This window comes from Notolepis coatsorum (genome assembly GCF_963971535.1).
Source record: "Notolepis coatsorum genome assembly, chromosome: 17".
In the NCBI taxonomy this organism is placed as follows: domain Eukaryota; kingdom Metazoa; phylum Chordata; class Actinopteri; order Aulopiformes; family Paralepididae; genus Notolepis; species Notolepis coatsorum.
Genome location: NC_140181.1, coordinates 38,826,784 through 38,848,083, shown reverse-complemented (window position 1 = coordinate 38,848,083; position 21,300 = coordinate 38,826,784). Strand labels below are relative to the sequence as shown.

At 41.0% G+C, this 21,300-nt stretch overlaps 2 protein-coding genes across 2 annotated transcripts in view; both read left to right on the top strand.

Annotated features, from left to right (window-relative positions):
• Window positions 1-3,269, top strand: part of igsf21b (immunoglobin superfamily, member 21b) — a gene marked incomplete at its 5' end in the record, with an annotated part of 64,630 nt that extends 61,361 nt beyond the window's left edge. Inside the window, one exon of the mRNA XM_084333426.1 lies at window positions 3,079-3,269. Coding sequence (XP_084189552.1) covers window positions 3,079-3,164 — 86 coding nt within the window. The 3' untranslated portion in view covers window positions 3,165-3,269. The remainder of the gene's footprint in view (window positions 1-3,078) is intronic.
• A 4,914-nt stretch (window positions 3,270-8,183) lies between these two features.
• dhrs3a (dehydrogenase/reductase (SDR family) member 3a) lies at window positions 8,184-20,169 on the top strand (the record flags this gene model as incomplete). The annotated part of the gene is made up of 6 exons (XM_084333425.1): window positions 8,184-8,378; window positions 10,454-10,597; window positions 11,674-11,793; window positions 13,767-14,005; window positions 17,295-17,420; window positions 20,058-20,169. The coding sequence occupies 6 exons, from the start codon at window positions 8,184-8,186 to the stop codon at window positions 20,167-20,169; spliced, it is 936 nt and encodes a 311-aa protein (XP_084189551.1).
• Window positions 20,170-21,300: the final 1,131 nt, after the last annotated feature.

The window sequence follows — 21,300 nt, the reverse complement described above, 5'->3', positions numbered from 1 at the left end:
ACCCTCACTGAACTGAGTCGTTTGAAAATGTGCCTATATGTGATGTCATATAGTCACTGCTGCATGTTAATGTTCAGGCGACGACGACGCTCCGCAGTGGTTTAGGAGCCCAGGCTCAAAACAGCTCGAGATCTTGAGGTAGAAAAATGCTGTTTTTGAGGACTTGATTAGAAATACAAAACAATGAATAAAAAAAATATATATATTACAGAGGTGTTCCATAGACTCACAGGAATTGTGTAAAAGTGCCCAAATAGTGAAAGAAATAGTAAAATAGTTCCCCTTTAAGCAACTAAGACATTCGCCGTGACAGAATCGTTTTCCATTTAGTCGTTATGACGCTATCAACATATCCATTCAGTCCACCCTCACGTAAAACAGTAAAAAGAAATATTGCAATTAATCAATCAATCAATCAATTCGCGCGATTTTTATTTTGTTCCACAATGACTCATGACCCATCAATTACATCATCCAACATTGTTTAAAGAACTGAGACATTCACTGTGACAGAATCGGTTTATATTTAGTCGTTATGACGCTATCAACATATCCATTTGTTAAAGATTATTGTCCGCCATCTTGTTTTTTCCTAAAAAGCCGCACGGCGGAGTGATAGTAATTCGGTTGTGGGCGGGTCCTGGGACCAAGAGCGTGGAATTATGCAAAATACATACGTGTAAATTGACTGTTTCAGCCAATCAGAATCGAGAAATTTGCATGCCGTTGTATAATATCCTTATACTACTACCTATCATGTTAATATGTCTATACTACTATGCACTCAGAGTGTAACACTCAATAGTTCAACTATTTGATGAACAATACCACTTAGCTGCCAGACTCCTGCTGACTTGTTGTACACAATTTGTAAGTCGCTTTGGATAAAGCATCAGCTTAGCTAAATGACTAAATGTAAATGTAAACATACAGCTATTCTTGGTCTACAATGTTGCCAGTAGGACCTCCCATTTTCTTTTGAAAATCTATTTTCACTCTAGTACTCCTAGACTCTTGGTTCTCACAAAGCCTGCTGTGCAGCAGCGAGGAACAGACGTCTCTCATTGCGTAACTCAAACCATGTGACTGGCTGCCACATCTAATCCAATGTGGTAAAAACACATTGTAAACAGGAAGTGAAGTGTTACTTGTGAACACTTTGTCTTGATTTGCACCACGTGTTTCCTCAATGATGGGGAAGACGTGTGCAATGTTTTGTGTCATTCAGCCACATGGTGGCGTTTTTCACAGGAATCACAGGAAGCAACTGCAGCTCAAAGTGCTTCACAACAGAAAAAAATACAGACTGACCCTAACCCTAACCCTAAAATGAGCACATAAAGTGCAGACATATAAAATCACAGTTTTTCACATTAGGATCTAACATCCCAACACGCCACATTATTTATGGTTTGATTCCGTTTTAAATAGACAATAATAAAAAGAGTAAGATAAAATAGACAGAGTAAAATAGTATAAAATAAACAACAAAAGCAATAAAATAGTAGAATAGAATAGATAAAATAATGTTTTTACAGTGCAATAAAAAAAATAAAAAATTTTACTTCTCCTTCATTTATCTCAGCCTTCTGCAGTACAAATTGCATCAATTGTTAATAATTCTAAGTTACGGTGCAGAAGTACCAGTACATAGGCCTACATGAGGGCCCATATAGTCAATAACATCCTATACTTCTTTTTTTTCTAGACAAACAAAACAATAACCAAAGATAACAGATAACAAAATAATATGTTAGGGTACATCTCCAATACATCTGCATCTACCATAAAGCAAACAAATAACAAAATAATATGTTGGGGTGCATCTTCCTGACACTCAACTCCCTTTACACAAGGTTCACTTAACGATTATCCCGAATGGACATTTCTGTACACCTTAAACAAATGAAGATCGTAACGGTGTAATGTACATTATCCATCTTTCCCATTTCTTCCGAAACGTATCCTGTTGCAACCTAAAAGAAAAAGTAATTCTTTCCATCTTAAAAATATCATAAATAATATCAATCCAATCATCCACTGTAGGAATTTCTGTTCTTAACCACTTTCTAGTAATGGCTTTCCTGCTAGCCGCGCTTAGTATCTGAAATATATATCTATCCCCATATTCTGATGGCCTGGCGCCAAAATATAGACTCTCCAACTTAAATGGTGTGTCTTAGCTATGTTTCTAAGGTGGAAAAAATATGTTTTTGTCACCTTGTTGATGTGTGATTTAAAGCTTAGGTCTGAGTCTATTATACAGTAACACCAAGACTTGTAAATTCGGGTTTGATCCAAGGAGTAAGTTGCCCCATATTGCTCTGTAACATTTCTCTTTTTGTTATAGGACCGACTAGTAGGATTTCAGTTTTGCCCTCATTTAATTTTAGGAAGTTGTTCGTCATCCATTTGTTTATTGCTAAGAGACAGGCGGAAATGGAGATAATAGCTGTGTGATCATTTGGTTCAGCGGAGATGTACAATTGTGTGTCATCTGCGTAACTATGGAAATATACATTGTGTTTTCTAATGATGTCTCCGAGTGGCAGCATGTATAATGAGAATAATAATGGACCAAGGCAGCTCCCCTATGCAACTCCGAAGTAGGTGTCATGTTTCTCAGAAGAATGATCTCCAAGCCTGATGTAATATTTTCTCCCTTTGATATATGTTCTGAACCAGTTTAATACATAGCTTAGATCTAATAGGACGAGAATTGAGACTTTGTTTGCATCAGAGTTTATTCTATACATTTGGTACCATTTACAATATATCAAATAATACACAGTAGACTATACGTACTGTATCACTGTCCATACATTTAGTACCATGTACAGTACATCAAACAATACACAGTAGACTATATGTACTGTATCACTCTCCATTCATTTAGTACCATTGATTGACAGTACATCAAACAATACACAGTAGACTATACGTACTGTATTCTCCATACATTTATTCCTGTGTATATCAGTGAAAGACTGTACTACTGTATATTGTTTGTATTATTCGTATTGAACTCCTGTAAGCATATACATACATACAAGGCAGTAACCCTTCTACTCTATCCAGCAAAAGATGAAGCATGTTGTCATCAGACGCTGGGCCTGACCTGTACCCTGCTCCTGCTGACCCTGACCTCATCTGAGCTGACGTGATCGATCCAGCGGAGACGGCTCTCCACCTCTCTCTCGCTCGCTGCATCCCAGATCTACCCACAGCACCTATACTGTAAAATAAGACCCTTGGCAGTGTTGCTGGTAAAGAAGGACATTCTTGGTAGAAGCATGTTATACAGTATCTGAACAATCAAATCCACGAGATCTGCACACAAGTACAGGGTTGGGAATTAATCGATGGCGTGTAAACAGGATTACAGTAATCTGAACTATAATCCCAAATAATACATTTACTGTAAGAATACACTGTAATCAGATTACAGGTTACTTTTTAAAAGCTGTGATTACTTCTTGGATTACCAACAAACATACTCGGATGTAAAAGGCAGGGGGGAAAATATTATCTGTAAGATTACAGATGCAAACACCATTTTATAGAAGTTGAAAAAACGATTAATCATGGTCGTCGTAGCGGATGATGAAAATAACATTTGACATTTTGGTCGAATTAGAATTTAATTCAATTGGAATAAATTGTCCGATTCCATAGGCAAACTTAATCCAAAAGTATTGAAACAAATCAGATTATGTTACTGTGTTGGTGTAATCCTGTGTATTATGTTGCTGTGTCATTGTGATCCAGTGGATTATGTTACTGTGTCATTGTGATCCAGTGGATTATGTTACTGTGTCAGTGTAATACAGTGGATTATGTTACTGTGTCAGTGTGACCCAGTGGATTATGTTACTGTGTCAGTGTGATCCAGTGGATTATGTTACTGTGTCAGTGTAATACAGTGGATTATGTTACTGTGTCAGTGTGACCCAGTGGATTATGTTACTCTGTCAGTGTGATCCAGTGGATTATGTTACTGTGTCAGTGTGATCCAGTGGATTATGTTACTGCGTCAGTGTAATACAGTGGATTATGTTACTGTGTCTGTGTAATCCAGTGGATTATGTTACTGTGTCAGTGTGATCCAGTGGATTATGTTACTGCGTCAGTGTAATACAGTGGATTATGTTACTGTCTCAATGTAATCCAGTGGATTGCACAGATTAGGTTTTGAAAGGGACCTTCCCAACCCTGAAGGTGGATGTGGACGTCCACCACTGACAAAAAAACATTTGGTCTGCTTTTCTGAAATACGGGTGGGAAACATCCTAAACAACAGTTGAAATGTAAAAGGAACAGAAGAAACAAGCAACTCCATGACACCCTGTGTATCTCAGTGCCGTGACGCTCCCAGCGTGGCAGTGTTTAAAGTCTTCCTTTGCTGCAGTATGTGAAACACTAAAAGAGGACATGGACTGTTACTGAAGGTTTACAAGCTGTTTCACTTTTTTTAAATGAACATTCCCCCCTCATTCATAAAGTACCTGTGAAAATGTACAGCTTGTTGATTCTTTTGATAGGAAAACGATAGGAAAATATATAATTATAGAATGCTGACTAAAAAAAGAACCCTCAACCATGAATACTTTCCATTGGAAAATTAACCATTGTCACTGTTTTCATGAATGTATCAAATTCATTTGAATCTCATCAACCACTTTAAGGTTGGGGGCTACATTGAAACATGCTATGGAGTGGATTCTAATGTTGTGTTCAGACTAGAGGTGTGTGTGTGTGTGTGTGTGTGTGTGTGTGTGTGTGTGTGTGTGTGTACAAAGCTACAAACTTGCCAGCTCCACCGACGCAGAGTCTCTCTTGAAGTGTTGCTTGCACCCGTGGTTAATTGCTATGAGATTGCAACCATAGTGAGTTACAGTATGTTTAACATTAAACATTATGTCAAAGCCTGATTCTTTTTTTTTGGCAATGTTATGATATTTATAGGTGCTATTGATAACATTCGGCCACTAGATGTCACACTAGAACACCAGCATGTCATCCAATCAGGTGCATTCCACATGGGGAAATGGGATGTAGGGAGGGGATAGTGCATGCAACATCTAAACAACATTCAATTTGGACCTGCAAAAGATATTCATTAATCATGAATCAAGATATTTTTTTGGGAAAAGCAATACTTTTATTCTGCACCTTTCTAAATGCTCTGTCGATGTATTTATTTGTACTGTATGTTGACTCTACATATACTCTATCACCTTTACGTCTACGTTTTCATTGAAAGTTAAAGGGATCTGGCTGATTTCCTCTATTTCTAGATGGACCAGTTGTGATTGGCTAATGCTTCACAGCATCATCATTGCCTCGCGCGCCCGTCACGTGCACTGTGTTGGCTGTGCGTCTGTACAGTATAGCTTCATGCGATGACTCCCATTGAAAATTAATGATTTCCTGTTGCTTTGCAGATTTTTTTGAAGAAATAAAAAACTTGCACCTGAAAGGGTTAACACTGTACAGAGAACAGCAAAGAAAAAACGAATTATATATACTTTATACATTTACAATATAATAAAATATATAATTATAATATTATATACAAATAAAGAAATGACTGCTGTCAGCTAAATTTACTGCATGGTTTGGTTGTATGAACATTTTATTTGTGTATGAAATATTAGTCAATTTGTTTTTGTGCAATTGAAGCCTTCAGATGAAGAAACATGCATCTGTTTTAGAATTCTATTGGAGTTGGAACAATACAGAAACACACAGAACATACAGAACATACAGAAACACACAGAACATACAGAAACACACAGAACATACAGAAACACACAGAACATACAGAAACACACAGAACACAGAACCACACGAAACATACAGGAACACAAAACATACAGGAACAGACAGAAACACAAGAATACACAGAACAGACAGAAACATACAGAAACACACATAAACATACAGAACCACACAGAACATACAGGAACACAACATACAGAACACAGAACCACACAAAACATACAGAACACAGAACCACACAAAACATACAGAACACAGAACCACACAAAACATACAGAACTGCTCTTTGAACTGCTGCGGTCAGGCAAGCGATACCGGAGTCTTAAGGCGAGCACAGAAAGACTCAGAAGAAGCTTCTATCCCCAGGCCATCAGGCTGCTCAACGAACAATAAACACTATGCAACAACCATCAAATGCACACAGCACACCCACACACACGCACACACTCACTTAAACAAACAACACACTGCAGCACCCACTCTCCACACTTTAGATCACACAAACACACTTTATATTTATATTTATTGATAAAGGATTTGCACTACAACTCGTACACCTACTGTAAATTGTACCTAAATTGCACCTCATCCCATTTCTGCCTTGCACTATATAGTATTGTATATTAGTACACTGCATAGTATTGTATATTATATGGTAACTCAGTTACGTCTATTCTGCATCGAACATTGTACATATGTCTATACTGAACACTGTGACCTCATTTTTTTTTTACTTCTAATTTACATGCTATACTATGTTATTTTATTCATACTTATCTTGTCTTGCACAGTCTCTGGAGTGTAACAGTAAGAAGCATTTTGTATAAAAGTATTCTGTACTTCTGTATGACAACTATTAAAGAAACTTGAACACAGAACCACACAAAACATACAGGAACACATAACATACAGAACACAGAACCACACAAAACATACAGAACACGGAACCACACAAAACATACAGAACACGGAACCACACAAAACATACAGGAACACAAGAATACACAGAACAGACAGAAACACAAGAATACACAGAACAGACAGAAACATATAGAAACACAGAACATACAGAAACACACATACAGTACTGTAAACACACAAGAACACACAGAAACACACAAGAACACATACAGTAAACACACAGAAACACACCTCTGAAGGCACAGACACTATACAACCATGTATGAAGCACAGAATAGACTGAGTGCCGGGGAAGGACTCTACCACATGACATCATCATTGGTAAGTAGGAAACAGGGCCAGGGGTCCCAGATGCTGCACATGTCCTTTAATATTGGGTCCATTTATATAAAACATGCCAAGCACCTGCAAGAGAAAGACACAACAAAGAGCTAGATAGAGAGGGAGGGTCGTCACAACACATTAACATATTTATAGACATATACATTACATATTATGCATACACATGTACAATGGCATATATGTCACAGTATCTTGATCTGCCTACCTGCATATTATGCAGTTAATATACAACATATCCACATTTATACAGTTGAATCTATATCAAGTAGTATATGAACATATACACACCCACAGGACCCACATAAGGTTTATATATCCATATACCTTAATATTATTGAATACATGTGCCTAACAAGCCTGCATCAGAACTTAATGGAAACAAGGAAATATATAATAATAATAATAATAATAATTATAATAATAATAATAATAATAATAATAATAATAATAATAATAATAATAATAATAATAATAATAATAATAATAATAATAATAATAATAATAATAATAATAATAATAATAATAATAATAATAATAATAATAATAATATTAATTACAACAATAATAATATCAATGGTGATGATAATAATAATAATGTGTATCCTATATTATATGTCTCCTACTATTACCATGCTCATACCTGTACCCCCCCCCCCCCCCCCATGCTGCTATGATGATTATTTATATCATTATTATAAGCAGCAACGTGCACTTGACTGGGTGCGTATAGGCGACAATGTACAAGGTCAAATCGGGGCATGACCGCCTTCAACCTCCTCCCCCGCTCTATTTATTCCAGTCTTAACCCTTTCACTGCCACAAGAAGGTTAACCCTTTACTATCACATTACCGACGGTTATGGCAGTGAAAGGGTTAAAGTCAAGATGATGGTCATAGTTAGACCATGCGAGCAGAACGGCGAGACGCACCAAGCACCGGCTTGTTCAGTGTATTCTGGAGTCAGTGAGTGGGCTGTGTGAAGCAGACAGGCTGGAGTGGGTTCCGTTCAACGTGCGCTCCGCGTCCGTTCCGCGTCAGTTGGAGCGCATAAACTGAGACCCTGTGAGCCCACCAGGAACCCATACCATACTGTACATACACCCAGGTTACAGTATTACTTGGATCACGAATTTGACATCATGGATATGATTCAGTTGAGGAACGCTGTGCTCTTTCCCTTCCACGTCATATTTTGCATTATAAAGTCAAGTCTTGGATCTCTTCTACCGAGCAGAAGGAGAGAGCTTCGCGGTGAGGTGGTGCTGATAACGGGAGGTGGAGGAGGGATAGGACGACATCTGGCCAAGGAGTTTGCAAAGCATGGATCTAATAAGGTAGGGTAGGCACATGTTCTTTATTTCAATACTCATTACGTGACAGAGTCTCATTTACCCAGATATGATGATGATAATCATAATAATAATGATGATGATGATGATAATAATAATGACATTTAATATTAATAATAATGACAGATAATTATTATTATAATGTCGGCCAACAATCTTGCAACTTAACTTTTCAAAAGTGGTTTGTATAATTGAATCCTTGCACTGAATAACCATATACTACCCTTTTGAAATGTTTTGGACACAACACTCTAACTTACCGTCTTTAGATAATAAAATACTCAACCTGCCTGAGCCTCTACTGTCTTTCTTAACTATGAATGAACACAATACACTAACTTACCATCTTTAGATAATAAACTCAACCTCTACTGTCTTTACTGTAACTATGAATGAACACAATACTCTAACTAACTATCTTTAGATAATAAAGTTTGAAAACATTGTTCCTCAAACAGACTTACTGTATGGTTCTTTGTCTGAGGTATTCAATTAGGCATGCAGGCTCATATTTTGGTCTATACCTGAATATTGAAAAATAGCTGAACATTGTGGCAGTGAATTCAGAAATTCTGAATAGCAATTATAGTCTAATAAAAAACATAAAAATTACCATATGACTCCCAATGTTTAGGAATGAAATGGAATTCAAATAAATTAATATGGATTTTCAATATATACCAACGAACTGAATAATTTCAAAACTAATATGTAAGACGTGTGTCCTGTTGCACTCTATAACTGTATACTTGTTTGGGCCTTTAGTTCCAGTATATGTACACAAAACAACAATTTTCTTACAGTAATATTGAGTGTGAGGCTGTGAGCTGACAGGAATATTCAAGGCATGCAAATGCTCTCTCTCTCTTACCACCTACATGCAAACTGAGTGTGAGGGGATGTTTGATGTTAGATATGTCTCAGTCCAGAATTTCATTTATATGCCTATTAGAGATTTGAACAGGCCTGAAATTCAAACCCGAGCCTGAATCCTGAATCCATCACATACAATACTGAGCCAGACACCGACCAAAACTGAGCCAGAGACCGACCAAAACTGAGCCAGAGACCGACCAAAACTTAAAAATAAATGTAGCTATTTATGCTCAAGGTGGCTCAAATCACAGAGCAAGAGAGATAGACCAATCAGCACCATAGGACAGTGCTGTCCTCTCTCTGTCTCTCTCTCTGGCTGTTCAGCTGCTCAGGACCTCTGTGATTTGAGCTGCCCCCTACATAAATTGTACAGCCTTTTAAGCATAGATACTGTACAGTAGCTACATTTGAACAAGTAGAGAAAGTCTTGACAATTGATTGACTCCAAAATGAGCAATATATATTAATATTACTATTATTATCATTATTGTTATTATTATAGTTATTGTTATTGTTATAATAAAAAAAAGAAATTGCGCCCTACCCTACCCAACCAATCAGCATAGTCGGTTTGAGCCCAGTCCTTCCCATTGAGTTGAGACTGAGAACTGTATATTGGGAACTGGTATATTCAAATACACCCCAAAGTGATTTAGACTTTGGCGTGAATGCACACAGTCAATTGAAAGATACAAATTATGGTGAACAGACACAGCTGTTCTGGGACCATTATTGTTACAATATTATTTGGAAATGTGTGTGGAGAGCTGTGTAACTGTATCTCAATGCGTAGATCTGTAAAAGTGCACACAGGTCTGTAAATCCATACATAGATCTATAAATATGTACATAGGTATGTTAATCCATACATAGATCTGTAAATCCATACACAGATCTGTAAATCCATACATGCAGTAGATCTGTAAATCCGTACATAGATCTATACAGTAAATCCATACATACAGTAGATCTGTAAATGCACACACAGATCTGTAAATGCGTACATACAGTAGATCTGTAAATGCATACATAGATCTGTAAATCTGTACACACATCTGTAAATGCGTACATATATCTGTAAATCTTTACACACATCTGTAAATGTGTACATAGATCTGTAAATGCGTACATAGATCTGTAAATGCGTACATAGATGTGTAAAGGCCAGCCTTCTCTGTTCCCAGGTGATTCTGTGGGGCCGCACTGAGAGGACTCTGAAGGAAACCTGCCAGGAGATATCAATGACTGGAGCAGAGTGCTACTACTTCCTGTGTGATGTGGCCAATCGAGCGGAGGTGTACAGGCAGGCCAAGATCATCCGGGAGAAAGTAAAGCATTCCTCAAAGTGTTTGAGGTTTTTATCTTCTATCATGTCTCATGATGAGTGTTTGAGGTCTACTGTTCATCTGTTATCATGTCTCATGATGAGTGTTTGAGGTCTACTGTTTATATCTGTTATCATGTCTCATGATGAGTGTTTGAGGTCTACTGTTCATCTGTTATCATGTCTCATGATGAGTGTTTGAGGTCTACTGTTTATCTGTTATCATGTCTCATGATGAGTGTTTGAGGTCTACTGTTTATCTGTTATCATGTCTCATGATGAGTGTTTGAGGTCTACTGTTTATCTTGTATCATGTCTCATGATGAGTGTTTGAGGTCTACTGTTTATCTTGTATCATGTCTCATGATGAGTGTTTGAGGTCTACTGTTTATCTGTTATCATGTCTCATGATGAGTGTTTGAGGTCTACTGTTTATCTGTTATCATGTCTCATGATGAGTGTTTGAGGTCTACTGTTTATAAAAATAGAACATAGTTAATTAAAAACATAGTATAAACAGAAAATTAAAAAACAACAGCACAAGAAAATTAAAATGAAAAGCTAACAGTCAAAGGCCTTTTTTGAACAGATAGGTTTTCAGGCCTGCTTTAAAAGAGTCCAGGTTCTGTGGTGCCCTCAGCTGGATGGGGAGGCTGTTCCACAGGCGTGGTGCAGCCGTGCAGAAGGTGTATAGTGTTTATAAGGCAGAATTGGGGGTGGGGGGTTGGAGAAAAGAAAATGGCTAGTAACTGTATTGTGACTGGTTCTCTAGGTGATGTACAGTAACTGTATTGTGACTGGTTCTCCAGGTGATGTACAGTAACTGTATTGTGACTGGTTCTCCAGGTGATGTACAGTAACTGTATTGTGACTCTGGTTCCCTAGGTGATGTACGGTAACTGTATTGTGACTCTGGTTCCCTAGGTGATGTACAGTAACTGTATTGTGACTCAGGTTCCCTAGGTGATGTACAGTAACTGTATTGTGACTCAGGTTCCCTAGGTGATGTACAGTAACTGTATTGTGACTCTGGTTCCCTAGGTGATGTACAGTAACTGTATTGTGACTCTGGTTCCCTAGGTGGGTGATGTGAGTATTCTGGTGAACAATGCTGCGGTGGTCCATGGTAAGAGTCTGATGGACAGTGATGACGATACTCTGATGAAGAGTCAACACATTAACACACTGGCCCAGTTTTGGGTAAGTCACAATGACCACGACTGTCAATAGAATGTATTTAACATAAATATATATATATATATGTTACATTAAATGTGAGAAAACTGTGATTTCAAATGTGAGTGGAAAACATGCCACATCGTGAGCTCTCTGTTAAGATTCAACTGTCATCAGGTTCCTGTTCCTGAGGTACATCCTGGAAAGACTGATCCCCACAAAGTCTTGGCGATAGTTCTGGAAGTGACATGGTGGCTTTTACAGACTTGGCACTAAGAACAGCATTCTTAACCTGTTAAGCCTGTAGGTCCATCGATCAATAGAGACCGTATTAGATCCCCAATTATCATATCATGGGGTATCATTGGAAAGCCACACTCATTGGCTACAGCCCTGTCCAAATGTTTTTGAGATCGCCAAATGATTGACGGAGCGAGAGCCCCGGGAGTCGGGGGTGGTAATGTGTACTTTGGCGCACGCCTCACATATCGGCATGTAACTCGAGAACCGCTTAACAGATTTTGTCACCTGTAAGGGCAATCGACAGGCAACAAATAGGGCTTTAATTCTATCTATATACTGTATTAAAAGAAATGCACACCCGAGCCGCTAGAAGTCGGCAAAGTGGCATCGCGAATCGTCCTCATGAGGATGTTAAGAGTATAATGTTTTTTTTCTTTTCTTTTTTGTAGCCAAGAGTAAAGACCATAACCCTATCAAAACAGCAGTCAGTGTATTTCATTTTTACCGACGTTTTATACGATTTACCGAAAATAAGAATTTATCTGAAAAATGCAAATTATATCTCTTTTATCGGAAAACCGAAAGGAAATTACTAAATCCAGATTTAATCCTGCCATTGGAAAGAGGAGCCTTTTCCCTATCCATAGATGTATGATTTGGCCATAATAAGGTCAAGGTCAAGTTCAAGGTCAAATATGAATTTATAATTTAAATCGATTATCATTTATTACTGTATCTACAAATCCTTCTGTTTAATCATCTTCCCTTTATTCATTTGCTTAGATTCTTTTTTCACTTGATCTCAACAAGGTGCTGAATGAGCTCTGTGAGCGAGCTTGGTTCACGCACAATTGTAACATGGTGTTATTCACCGGCACAGATGCAAAAATAAATCATAATTTATATTCTCCTTTTTTCCATTACAATTTACTCAAGCCTAGTAACAGACACAATATTTCTGACACTGAAAATACATACCCCCAGGTCCCTAGATGTTCCTAGATACCAAGAACATGCAAAATGGCCTTGTAGAAGTGGGGCAATCTTCCATTTACTTAGGCATGTACCTTTAGGCGACATTTCTGAAAATAGGGCTACAGCTTAACAGGTTGCAGCTGTTTGAAGCCAGGTTGCCCAGAGTAATTTCTGAGTGTGGCAGAAGTTCTTTCTGATGGTTTAATGGACAAGGCTTCTATGTCCTGATCTGATTCTTATTCACTGCTGCGTTTTCCACCACATTAACCTTTCCTCTGGGAAATGTGGGAGTATCACCTATATTTCCCATCTGGTGGGAGAATATTCATAATAACCAGTTAATAAATAAAGTGTTCCTTTATTGAAATCCAGGTGTCATAGCAGAATGGGGGAGGGGGGAAGGGAGGTACAGGCAGGAAAAAATATAATAATAGAACATGGTAATAGTAATAGTGGAATGGAAGGATTCAAACAGTCAGTAATAATAGTGATGCTAGTATACATGGTACATAGCGTAGTTGCACACTGCACCAGAGTCCATGCAGTGCAGTGTTTAGTATTAAGAGTCAAACAGTTCTCAAGTTCTCCAGCCGTTGTTTCTCCAACTATTGGCAGAAATCCATGCCCACGGTTGTGGAGTGTGATGGCTACTGGCACAAAGAGAGACCAAGCTTATTGTTTGCGGATTAATATGAATGTTGAGCCATATTATCATGTCTGTGCCTCTTTTCCTACCTTCCGCTATCTCTTCATCTCTCCCTCCACCCTCCTCTCCTCAGACCACCAAAGCCTTCTTGCCTCGGATGCTGGAGTTGCGTCGCGGCCACATCGTGTGCATCAACTCCATCCTGGCCCAGGCCCCCATCCCCGGGGCCATAGACTACTGCACCTCCAAGGCCTCGGCCCTGGGCTACATGGAGAGTCTGACCCTGGGCCTACTGGACTGTCCCGGGGTGGCCTGCACCACCGTGCTCCCCTTCCACACCAACACAGACCTGTTCCGCGGCATCAGAGTACGGTGAGCGTGCGTCCCTACGAGATGTGGAGTCTTGTGTAGATCTGGCATAACCAGTAGTGTCGGGGAAACCACACTAATCAAGTCAAGTGTTCCTTTATTAATCACCTTGGGAAAGTTCAGGTGTCATAGCAGCATGGGGGAGACAGGGGGGTACAGGCAGGAAAAAATATTATAATAATAATACTAGTATACATGGTATATATAGTAGTAGCACACTGTGCCAGAGTCTGTGCAGTCTTTATTAATTAAGAGTCAAACAGTCTTAACAGTTCTCCAGCTGTTAGTTCTCCAACAAGTTAGTTCACCAAACTACTAGTTACTTCACCATGAAAGAACTAAATCAACTAAATCATAAACTACTCAAAATAATTCATTAGGTCAAATTAACACTACTTTGAAAACACAGTTCAGCTACATCCTAAACAAATTACCAATTTACACAACATTATTAGACCTCAATGTAGGAGCTTATCAAAGAGGTCCACCTTCGCTTCCCCAAGTTGGTGCCAAATCTGATTGACATGGTCTGGATGTAAGTGCCACTCATCTCCTAGGGGACCTCCACGAGACATGAGATCAACTCCCACATTGTCAAGGCTGAGGTGGGCTGAGGCTCAGAGCCACAAATCCACTGCTGCCCGATGGAGGGTCGGAGAGCACACTCTGCCATACTGTATAAACCATGGTTTATATCATGCAACGGTCTGTACTAGGGATGCACTGATACTGATACTGCTAAAATAGAATATCGGTGTCCCAGATATACATTTCCCAGATATAAATCTGATACCAAGACGTCTAACATGTCAGATGTCAAAGCAAAGTGACTTGACTTGCTGATCCTTTGACGTCCAGGACGTTAATTCTTTCTAATAGAGAGAAAGAAACTCAAAACCCAGGTATCGGTATCGGGACTGAAAAAGTGGGATCGGTGCATCCTTAGTCGGTACTAACAAGGACGTGGTGGCCTCTCACCAACCTGCTGAAGTACCATGCAGCACACATGTAGCACCTTGGACAGCTCCAGCATGTTGATGTGGCCACTGAGTGAGACATCAGGGAGGCGTCTGTGAATACGTGACATACAAGGTGACCCTGCCCATCAGGACCCCCCCCCCCCCCTCGCCAAGGTGTGGGGGTCTCTCCATTGGTCCAGGTCACCCTTGACTGACAAAGGGATGGACAGCATCCTCCTCTTGTAGCACACCTGGTCCAATTCGAGGCGGGCAAATCATATCTGTATCCTGAAGATTAGGAATGGGACAATATCGAAATTCAATATATGATGTTATGGTTTGTAACCGACCCCAATCGCACAACACAAGACAGGTATGAGAGTAAGCCAAAACAGGGCAAATCTTTATTATAGAACAAAAGGCGGAACAGTCCCTTTATGGGAGAACACAAAAAACACTAGAGTCAAGGAAAACTGGAAAATGCGGCACTGTGCCTTTAAGAGGCGAACAGGCTAAGGGACTAGGGCTAAGGGACAGGGCCAGGGCTAAATGTCAAGGACCAGGACCAGGGGCACTGGAGAGGGGAACAGGGGAGAACACAAAACACTAGAGTCAAGGAAATAAGGAAAATGCGGCACTGTGCCTTTAAGAGGCGAACAGGCTAAGGGACTAGGGCTAAAGGACAGGGCCAGGGCTAAATGTCAAGGACTAGGACCAGGGGCACTGGAGAGGGGAACAGGGGAGAACACAAAACACTAGAGTCAAGGAAATAAGGAAAATGCGGCGCTGTGCCTTTAAGAGGCGAACAGGCTAAGGGACAGGGCTAAGTGTCAGGGACAAAGGCTAAGGGCCAGGGCTACGGGCCAGGGCTGCTTACAGGGATGAGGACAGGGTTCCGACGGCGGAGGCCTGGCAAGGGGACAGGGGCCCGACGGCGGGGGCCGGGCACGGAGACAGGGGCCCGACAGCGGAGGCCGGGCACGGAGGCAGGGGCCCGACGGCGGAGGCCTGTCACGGGGACAGGGGCCCGACGGCGGAGGCCTGGTACGGAGACAGGGGCCCGACAGCGGAGGCCGGGGGGAAGAGGCGCCATCCTCCCGTGGAAATAGGGAGCGATGACGCGCCGGCTTGACGTCTGGAGTGGGAACACTGGCAACCTCCCGTAGAGAATTAGAGAGCGAAGGCGGTGTCCCACTCCAGGCACGGAGATCCTCTTCCTCCTCCTCGGGGGGGCCGGGCAACGCAGAACAAAGGGGTCCCAGGGGACCGGGGCGAAGAGATGCCATCCTCCCGTGGAAAATAGGGAGCGATGACGCGCCGGCTTGACGTCTGGAGTGGGAACACTGGAAAACCTCCCGTAGAGAATTAGAGAGCGAAGACGGTGTCCCACTCCAGGCAAACGGCGACAGGTGGTGATGGCTGGCACGTCGTCTCACGCCGAAGACGCGGCAGGTGATGGTAACGTACAGGATGGTAACTTACAGAATTCCATGAACACAGAGTGAACACAGATACAGAACGACCCGACCAGGACTGGAAGGGAGGTCCAGGTATATAAAGCCCTCTGGGGCGCTAATCATAAACTATGACAGCTGCGTGAAGGTAGTCCAAGGGTGGGGGCTGGTGAAGAGTAGAGGAGAGTAAATCATCGCAAGGGTGGGGGCTGGTGAGGGAGAGTAGACAGGGAAAAGTTCAGGGAACAGGCGAATCCTCACATATGATCTGGTTATGATCTGATCTGACCCATGGGAGGCCCATATGGAGGGAGGGCAAGGCACTGGGGAAGCAACTACTCGGGCTGGGAGCTTAGGAGGAGACTCTGGGGTTGTCAAGTCTCTTGAAATTAATACATACACAAGTATGAATGAGAACCTTGTACAGGTTCTAGCTCTCTTGCTGGTGACGCTAATGCAGACATTGGGGCCCTTATACTGAGGAGAATGGCCAAGCTGCATTTCTCTTGGGGGGACAGGGCCAATCAGAGACATGCTATCCAGTTCAGGGCAGGGTGGAGCTGTTTAAGGGCAATCCCCCTCACTGCCCTCACATCTCTGATTAGCTCTAGGAAACAGGCCTTCAGTTGTCTCAAGAGGCCCCGAAGAAGCAGAGAAGCTGGTGGATTCATCCTCCTCTCCCTAAGTGGAAGCAGGGACAGTGGAACTCTGCATCACCATGATTCTCCTCATCCTCAGATCAGGGAAGGTCCGGCAGGTGTTCTAGGGCAGACGCCCTGATAGCATGTAAAACGCTTTCAGCATGAAAGCACTATGGGCAAGATGGGGAAGATGCGAAGGCAGCAAGAAATATAACTCTCTCCCTTTCTTCTCCTGCAGGTTTCCACATCTCTTCCCACCTCTGAGTCCAGAGCTTGTGGCCCAGCAGACAGTGGAGGCGGTTCAGACCAACACAGCTGTCCTCTACCTGCCCTGGACCATGAGGGCCCTGGTTGTTCTCAAGAGGTAGAGGTCTCCATTATGAGCAACACAGATTTCAATCAGGGTTCCTGTTAGGGCTAGACAGGTATATTGTTCAGACAATATTATCAGTTCATAATTATTTGACCAATATATAGTTATCTCCACCAGGTGGAACGGAGATAGATTCTGTCTGTCTGTCTTAGTATTTTATTTGAATTAATTGTCCTTTGAAATACAGTAGATTCAGTATGTGTTTTTGAATAGAGGCGATATTACACATGTTCGCTGCTCAGAGCCGCAGGGAATCAGCTCTCAATGGAAATGCCATAGTGAACCTATTGTCATTGCTATACCTTTCATTGCATTAAAAACATTAATTCATATCCATCATAGGGAGGTGTAGTGGTTACGTCATTGTGGTTTCCGGCCAGTCCACCTCGCTTGAAATTGCAATGTATTTCCCCATTGCCCATTTCTAAATCGTCTCGTTTAAAACAAATAAAGCATGAACATTTGCATGGTGTACCTTTCTGTTTGTATTCAGCCACAATCTATAGCTCAATATGAAAAGATTTGCTGTGGCGCGTACCATAGTGCCACGCGCACCTACGCGGCCGACCCGGGTTCGATCCCAGCACCCGACGTTATTTGTCGCATGTCCTCCCCACCTCTCCTCCCGTTCGCCCTCTCCTCTGTCTGTCCTGCGTGACCATGAAAAAGCTGTAAAAATGCTAAAATATAATTAAAAAAAATAATAAAAGATTTGCAATTAATCGTAAAATAATTACGTTGAATTTTATTTCAACCAAAAATAATACAAAAAATAAAAATAAAAACAATAATGTTAGTGATAGAAGGGAACTCATTTTGTGCAAAAATGGAAAGCTTGCCAATGTTCATGAGGCAGAATTATTACAATAGCCGATATACATATTCCCAATACATTTTCCCAATGATAAATCCCTAAATGGGTGGACCGCACGGGCGGTCCAAAGTGACGTCAGACTACACCTCCCTATTATCCATTGAAATAAGACCCGCCCCCTCTTGCTTGAAACCTGTTTCTAACATGCTTTCTATCACCTTCCTATGCTTCCTAACATCCTCCCTATGCTTCCTATCACCATTCATGTGATTCCTATCAAGTCAAGTCAAGTAAGTCAAGTAATTTATTTATAAAGCACGTTTAAAAACTCAAGAGCCAACCAAAGTGCTGTACAATCAAAGCACAAGATCAATGCATAATATAAAATACACAAATAGAAAAAGGCACAACAGGACAAGACAGTACATTCAGAGAATAGGACAACAGTAGGCCAACACGTGGATAGGGGAGCACAAAGCACAATATAGCACACAGGGGACAGAGGAGCACAAGAAGAGATACAAGGGGGAGGGGGCAGGATACACTTGCATGGGAGAGTGTGAGTTAGGGTGTGTGAGAATCAGGGTTTATTGAAGGCTAGGGAATAAAAGTGGGTTTTTAGACGGGCCTTAAATGTCTCCAGCGAGGGGGCAGATCGGATCTCCAGGGGAAGCTGGTTCCACAGTTTGGGGGCCACGGCCTTGAAAGATTGATCGCCTCTCTTTTTGAGTCTGGTGCGGGGGGGGCAGCTGAGCCTGGTTGGAGGATCTTAGTGACCTGGATGCTGCGTAGGGGGTGATGAGCTCTGTGATGTATAGGGGTGCTGCACCCAATAGTGCCTTAGGAGGATTTTGAAGTCTATTCTAAGTGGGACTGGGAGCCGGTGTAGGGAGGCTAGAATTGGTGAGATATGGTCTCTTTTTTTGGTGCCGGCAAGGAACCTAGCTGCCGATAGGGGTGGGAATCACCAGTTTCATCATGATACGATACGATATCGATTCTTTGGACAACGATACGATATTTGCCGATATCACAAAGTCTCTCACGATACAATACGATACGATTAGATTCAGGTGCCTGCGATCGATATGAGATGATATCATATGCCCATTTAACACAATCAGTAACATTTAGATCAACAAAAAAAAGGTAATGAAAATATCATTTGACATTTGTATTTTTGAGCTCTTCCAGACATTTAAAGAAAAATCAATCTATTGTTTTTAATACAAATAGACCTCCTGTTCACTGTAAAGTGCCACGTTTTTATATATTGAGCTTTAAACTTTAAGCTACATTTTTTGGAACTCAAAACTCACAACCTCCCTCTCCCAAACCGTTCCTACAACAATTTGTTGATGTTGCATGATCATGTATAGGCCTACATTTATTATGTATTATATTGTTTATGTTTAAATAACATTTAAACATCAAACTCCTCTGACCTCATCTGGTCTTTCCAAAGACGCGCGCACACACACACACAGAAAGGGAGAATGCTATGCTGTAACGTCTACACACGCGGAGCTACTGCTGTTGTTCTTGGGCGGATATGAGACTCGCCACAGGATTTTCAAAATAAGAGTATCGATATGAATCGATCTTATTACATCGCATCGATCCGATTCGATTGTTGATAATTACATCGATGTATCGATCTGGATCGATGTATCGTCCCACCCCTAGCTGCCGAGTGTAGAGGGCATTGGATTCCATCAAATAAACCCCTTATAAAATCACTCTTCCTAAGCTTCCTAAAAGATCTCACTCCGTTCTGTTTGATGACAAGTTGTTGTGTTCTTGTCCTCCACCAGCTTCCTGCCCCAGGCAGCCCTGGAGGAGATCCAGCGTTTCTCAGGCTGTTACACCTGCATGGACTCCTTCAAGGGACAGACAAGACATTCAGATGACAAGACATTCAGATGACAAGATGACTGCTGCTCTGTTGTTCCCTCTTGAAGGTGAAGATGACAGCGAGGAATAGAAGAATACGTGTTGAGAAAGACAATCAAACACGTCAAAGAACGTGTTTTCCAGTGAGATCAGCACAACGGCAAGTGGAAGTGGAGTTTTGACAAACAGATGATGCAGAAGTCTTCGGTCATGGTGTCTGGGCTGGCTTGGTCACTTGGTGTGGTTTGTAGATTTCTAGGTGGAGAACCTAGCGGCCTTAGAACTTGGATGGACATTAGGCACTACAAGATGTTTGATTTTTAAGGTCTTGTCTGTATGTGAATAATACTCCTATATTAAAGATGGAAGCTTAATATTGTATTACCTCCTCCAAGGAGGATATGCTTTCACCCCTGATTGTCTGTTAGTGAATGACATATCTCTAAATGTAATGACCAGATTAACATCATATTTGCTGTGCACATTCATGACATCAAGAGGAAGAAACATACTTATTTTGGTGACCCCATGACCTTTCTATAGCGCCACCACCAGGCCAAACTTTCAATTTTCAAATGAGCACATCTTCTGACCCATTAGGCGTACAGTCACAACGTTTGCAGTGAACATTCATGACTATCAGGCCAAACTGAAAAGTTATGGCCAGATTGCCATAAGATTTGCTGTGAACATTCATGACCCCTAGAGGAACAATCAACAATTTTGTAAAGATTGCGCTCTTGACTCAAGGTTTACCAAAAAGTAGTATGTGTACGGACAAAATAATAGTCCAATTCCAATGTATATATTTCTATATATAGATCTATAAAGACGCTTTTTAGATCATTTATTTACAGTGAATTCTTTTTGAAAAAGGTAACGTTTTAGTCCTCAGACCGTCATCAGCACAGCTTTCATGTTTCTCATAGGGGTCTAAATAAGCAACCAACCAATTAGCAATAGCCAACAGGAAGGAACGGAGTGCCACCAAACAACTGTGGCCAAGAGGCCTACAAGGAAATACATACAACCCATACAGACTAATTATATATTATCATAGATAGGCAGAGCCAGCATTATCATACTACCTACAAAGAAGAACTAGATGCTCGTAGAAAAATACTAAAGATATAATTTACACACAGTACCAGGAGTTACACCATT